This window comes from Rhinoraja longicauda, chromosome 7 (genome assembly GCF_053455715.1).
Source record: "Rhinoraja longicauda isolate Sanriku21f chromosome 7, sRhiLon1.1, whole genome shotgun sequence".
In the NCBI taxonomy this organism is placed as follows: domain Eukaryota; kingdom Metazoa; phylum Chordata; class Chondrichthyes; order Rajiformes; family Arhynchobatidae; genus Rhinoraja; species Rhinoraja longicauda.
The window spans coordinates 2,839,528-2,845,108 of record NC_135959.1 but is presented as its reverse complement, the minus strand read 5'-3'; the positions used below and the strand labels follow the sequence as shown (position 1 = coordinate 2,845,108).

Sequence of the window (5,581 nt, the reverse complement as noted above, 5' to 3'; positions counted from 1 at the left end):
CAGGACGCACACAATACATTTCAACACGAACATCCCCCACAGTGACTCCTCCACATTCCTCACTGAAGCCACAACTTCGGGGAGGAGCCGTCGCTGCCGTTGCAGCTGCGGCTTGCCTGCAGTCCGTCTGTCTTTTGTGTTTTTTGTTGTTTTTGTCTGAATTGTAGTTTAATATGATGTAGTGTTGTATGTTATGTTTTGGGGGGGGGGGGGGGGGGGGGTGGGAGGGAACGGGAACTGTAACATTCTCTCTCCAGAACGGAGACGTGACCTTTGTTCTGTGTCGTGTCTCCGTTCCCGTTGCGGCCTACCACCACCGGACATTCACCTGGGAACACCTGGGGCTCTGGTTCGCAGAGCCCGCGGCGCGGACTCACCACCTGCGGCGCTGGCTGCCTGCGGATGTTGCGGGCGCGGCTGCGACTCGTCTCCGGAGGCTCCGGCGCGGGCCGCGTGGACGTCGGAAGCCCGCAGACCCCTGGATGGGGGCCGACATCGGGAGCTCCGGCAACGGCAGAGGCAGCGTGTTCGCCCGCCCCGAATCGCGGGGCTTGGGCCGGCCCGCCGCGGACCTTTCACCGTCCGGCGCGGCCTGAAATAGGCCGTTGACCTTTCACCGTCCAGCGACGGCTTCAATATCGGGAGCCCCGACCGCCCCGACGTGGCAACTCCAACAGCCTGACCGCGGGACAAGACGGCAGGGAAGAGAAAAAGACATTGTGGCCTTCCATCACAGTGAGGAGGGACTGGAGGAGACTCACTGTGATGGATGTTTCTTTTTGTTTGGTGTTAGTTGTGATTGTATGTGTTATTGCATTTTTATTGATTAATCTTATTGGTCTTATTGTTCAACTGTGGGTAATGTTTCATTTTACTACACATTTATGTGTATGTAACAAATAAACGACTATTGACTATATTGTGATGGAAGGTGAAAAAAAGTTCAATCTCTCCCCTTCTTTGTCCTCCAGCGGTCGGGGGCCTCGAACCTTCCGTTGACGGGACGATCTTTCTCTCCAGAGATGCTGCCTGTCCCGTTGAGTTACTTCGGCTCTTTGTGTCCATCTTCGGTTTAAACCACCATAGAAGTACGCGTAGAAGTCCAAGATGCCTCTCGACTTACGATGGAGTTACGTTTCGATAAAATACATTTAATAGACCTATCCTACCCAACATCATAGCCACCTGACCTACAGAACATCGTAGCCACCTAACCTACCGATCATCATAGCCACCTGACCTACCGATCATCATAGCCACCTAACCTACCGATCATCATAGCCACCTGACTTACAGAACATCATAGCCTAGCCTAACCTACCCAACATCATAGCCACCTAACCTACCGATCATCATAGCCACCTAACCTACCAATCATCATAGCCACCTGACCTACAGAACATCGTAGCCACCTAACCTACCGATCATCATAGCCACCTAACCTACCAATCATCATAGCCACCTGACCTACCGATCATCATAGCCACCTGACTTACAGAACATCGTAGCCTAGCCTAACCTACCCAACATCATAGCCACCTGACCTACAGAACATCGTAGCCACCTAACCTACCGATCATCATAGCCACCTAACCTACCGATCATCATAGCCACCTGACCTACCGATCATCATAGCCACCTGACTTACAGAACATCGTAGCCTAGCCTAACCTACCCAACATCATAGCCACCTAACCTACCGATCATCATAGCCACCTAACCTACCGATCATCATAGCCACCTAACCTACCGATCATCATAACCACCTAACCGACCGATCATCATAGCCACCTAACCTACCGATCATCATAGCCACCTAACCTACCGATCATCATAGCCACCTGACTTACAGAACATCGTAGCCTAGCCTAACCTACCCAACATCATAGCCACCTAACCTACCGATCATCATAGCCACCTAACCTACCGATCATCATAGCCACCTAACCTACCGATCATCATAGCCACCTAACCTACCGATCATCATAGCCACCTAACCTACCCAACATCATAGCCACCTAACCTACCGATCATCATAGCCACCTAACCTACCGATCATCATAGCCACCTAACCTACCGATCATCATAGCCACCTAACCTACCGATCATCATAGCCATCTAACCTACCGATCATCATAGCCACCTAACCTACCGATCATCATAGCCACCTGACTTACAGAACATCGTAGCCTAGCCTAACCTACCCAACATCATAGCCACCTAACCTACCGATCATCATAGCCACCTAACCTACCGATTATCATAGCCACCTAACCTACCGATCATCATAGCCACCTAACCTACCGATCATCATAGCCACCTAACCTACCGATCATCATAGCCACCTAACCTACCGATCATCATAGCCACCTAACCTACCGATCATCATAGCCACCTAACCTACGGTTTCTACTGAATGTTTAGTTTAGTTTAGAGATACAGCGCGGAAACAGGCCCTTCGGCCCACCGGGTCCGCGCCAACCAGCGATCCCCGCACACTAACACTATCCTACACACACTAGGGACAATTTTTTACATTTACACCAAGCCAATTAACCTACAAACCTGTACGTCTTTGGAGTGTGGGAGGAAACCGGAGATCTCGGAGAAAACCCATGCAGGTCACGGGGAGAACGTACAAACTCCATACAGACGGGGCCCGTAGTCGGGATGGAACCCGGGTCTCCGGCGCTGCATTCACTGTAAGGCGGCAACTCTACCGCCGCGCCACCCTGCCGCCCAAAGTTGTGGTCATCATGGAAGTAGTTTGGAGGTTTTGAAGGGTCCAGGAGTGATAGAAATATATAATATTATCAGAAGCATTAAAGGAAGATACAAACTGCCAGAGTAACTCAGCAGGTCAGGCAGCATCTCTGGAGAGAAGGAATGGGTGACATTTCGGGTCGAGACCCTTCTTCAGACTAGTTTCCTGGTTTCTAAAAAATTCCGTTGATCCTAGTAATGGGAGAGTCTAGGACCAGAGGCCACAGCTTCAGAACAAAAGGATGCAGCTTTAGGAAGGAGATTAGGAGGAATTTCTTTAATCAGAGGGTGGTGAATCTGTGGAATTCATTACCACAGACGGCTGTGGAGGCCACAAGTCAGTGGATATTTTTAAGGCAGAGATAGATAGATTCTTGATTAGTGCGGGCATCAGGGGAGGAGGCAGGAGAATGGGGTTAGGAGGGAGAGATAGATCAGCCACGATTGAATGGCAGAGTAGAATTGATGGGCCGAATGGCCTAATTCTGCTCCTATGTTCTATGGTCTTATATTTCAATAAAACACTCTTGATAGACACAAAGTACTGGAGTTACACCATCTTATAGAGGTGTACAAAATCATGAGTCTCACAGCGCCGGAGACCTGGGTTCGATCCCGACTACGGGCGCTGTCTGTACGGAGTTTGTACGTTCTCCCCGTGAACTGTGCGGGTTTTCTCCGGGTGCTCCGGTTTCCTCCCGCACTCCAAAGACGTACAAATTTGTGTGTTAATTGGCTTATGTAAGTTGCTTTTAGTGTGTAGGAAAAAAGATCGGGTAGATGCACAGAGTCTCTTGCCCAGAGTAGGGGAATCGAGGACCAGAGGACATAGGTTCAAGGTGAAGGGGAAAAGGTTTAATAGGAATCCGAGGGGTAACGTTTCCAAACAGAAGGTGGTGGGTGTATGGAACGAGCTGCCGGAGGAGGTAGTTGAGGCTGGGACTATCCCAACGTTTAAGAAACAGTTGGACAGGTACATGGATAGGACCGGTTTGGAGGGATATGGACCAAACGCAGGTAGGTGGGATTAGGGTAGATGGAACCTATTGGTCTCTGGAGAGAAGGAATGGATGACGTCTTCAGACTGATGTCAGGGTACAGAGAGAAGGAAGTGCAAGGTGTGAAAACAGGTCAAAGGGAATGGAGATCAAGGAAAATGTAGAATATATCACCGTTAGCTGGGCGATGGTAATAACAAAGCATTGGTGGAGCGGGAGCACGTGGCCGCTGGCTGGGTGAGGTCACGTGGGGCGCGGGGCGGTGACGTCACCTTGTGTCTCTTGTTTGGGAGTGAGGTAGTTGGCCACCCCTAACCAACGGCCTAATTGTGCTCCTGTCACTTCCAACCCCCCCCCCCCCCATCCTTGCAGACCCCAACAACCAGTGAGACGAGACTCTCTCCCACCCCACTCGTATTGTGGAAACGTCCTGTCCACCTTCAGCCACCCTGCGGCCCCTCGTTGCCCACCCTCTGGGCCCAGGGCCGGCCGAGGAGCCTCGTGCGGCCCACCAGCCTGAGGAAGGCGCCCCTGATCTCGGCGGTCCGCACGCCGTAGATGATGGGGTTGAAGATGGGCTGGAAGATGACGAAGGTGATGGCCACCACGAAGTGCAGCTCAGCGGAGAAGAGGGCGGGCACCAGGTACATGACGAACTCGAAGAGGGCGCTGGTGTAGAAGAGGAGGAGCACGCAGATGTGGGTGGTGCAGGTGTGGAGCGCCTTGGCCCGTGCCTCGCCCTTGCCGCTGCTCACCGCCGCCCGGAAGATCTTGTAGTAGGACAGGCCGATGAGCGAGCTGTCGGGCAGGGTGATCAGGAATGACAGGGGGTAGGTGATGAGGTCGCTGGTCATCGTCCCGCTGCACGCCAGCTTGGAGAGCGAGCCGTAGTTGCAGTAGCAGTTCTGGATGTAGTTGGAGCGGCAGTAGGTGGCGCCGGTCAGCAGCGCGGACACGGCGGCGAAGCAGGACGCCCGGAGGAGGACCACCGACCCCGCGACCAGCAGGACCCGCGGGAGGGTCAGACGGTGGTAGCGGAAGGGGTGGCAGATGGCCACGTAGCGGTCGTAGGCCATGGCCACCAGCAGCGTGGACTCGCTCAGCGCGGCGCAGTAGACGAAGAACAACTGCGCCGCGCACGCCCGCAGCGAGATGACCATCGACCCGGTCAGGTACATGGCCAGTAGCTTGGGGATGGTCACGTTGCTGAGGACCACGTCGATCAGGGACAGGACACACAGCAGGTAGTACATCAGGCTGTGCATCCTGGCCTCCGTCTTGACCAGGTACACGATGGTCAGGTTGGCCGCCAGGATGACCACGTACACCAACAGGAAGGTGATGAATATCACCAGATGGTGGCCTTCCCCATTGGGAACCCCCTGCAGGATGAACTCAGCGTGGCTCCTGTTGCTTCGGTTCATGTTCCTGGCAAAAACAACAGGCAATAGGCAACAGGCAATAGACAACAGGCAACAGGCAACAGACAACAGACAATAGACAACAGACAACAGACAACAGACAACAGGCAACAGGCAACAGACAACAGACAATAGGCAACAGACAACAGGCAACAGACAACAGGCAACAGGCAACAGACAATAGACAATTGACAACAGACAACAGGCACGAGACAGTAGACAACAGGCAACAGGCAGTAGGCAACAGACAACAGGCAACAGGCAACAGGCAGTAGGCAACAGACAACAGGCAACAGGCAACAGGCAACAGACAACAGACAACAGGCAACAGGCAACAGGCAACAGGCAACAGGCAACAGGCAACAGGCAATAGGCAACAGACAATAGACAATAGACAAT

General features: G+C 52.9%; 1 protein-coding gene across 1 annotated transcript; it reads right to left on the bottom strand.

Moving 5' to 3' along the window:
* Window positions 1-4,201: 4,201 nt before the first annotated feature.
* Window positions 4,202-5,185, bottom strand: LOC144595418 (olfactory receptor 52K2-like). The gene has a single exon (XM_078402921.1). It carries the CDS (start codon window positions 5,183-5,185, stop codon window positions 4,202-4,204), a length of 984 nt encoding a protein of 327 aa, XP_078259047.1.
* Between the last annotated feature and the right edge of the window lie 396 nt (window positions 5,186-5,581).

Bases quoted from the DNA above. Each gene is read 5' to 3' on its own strand.
- LOC144595418 (XM_078402921.1), bottom strand. From the start codon at position 5,185: ATGAACCGAAGCAACAGGAGCCACGCTGAGTTCATCCTGCAGGGGGTT.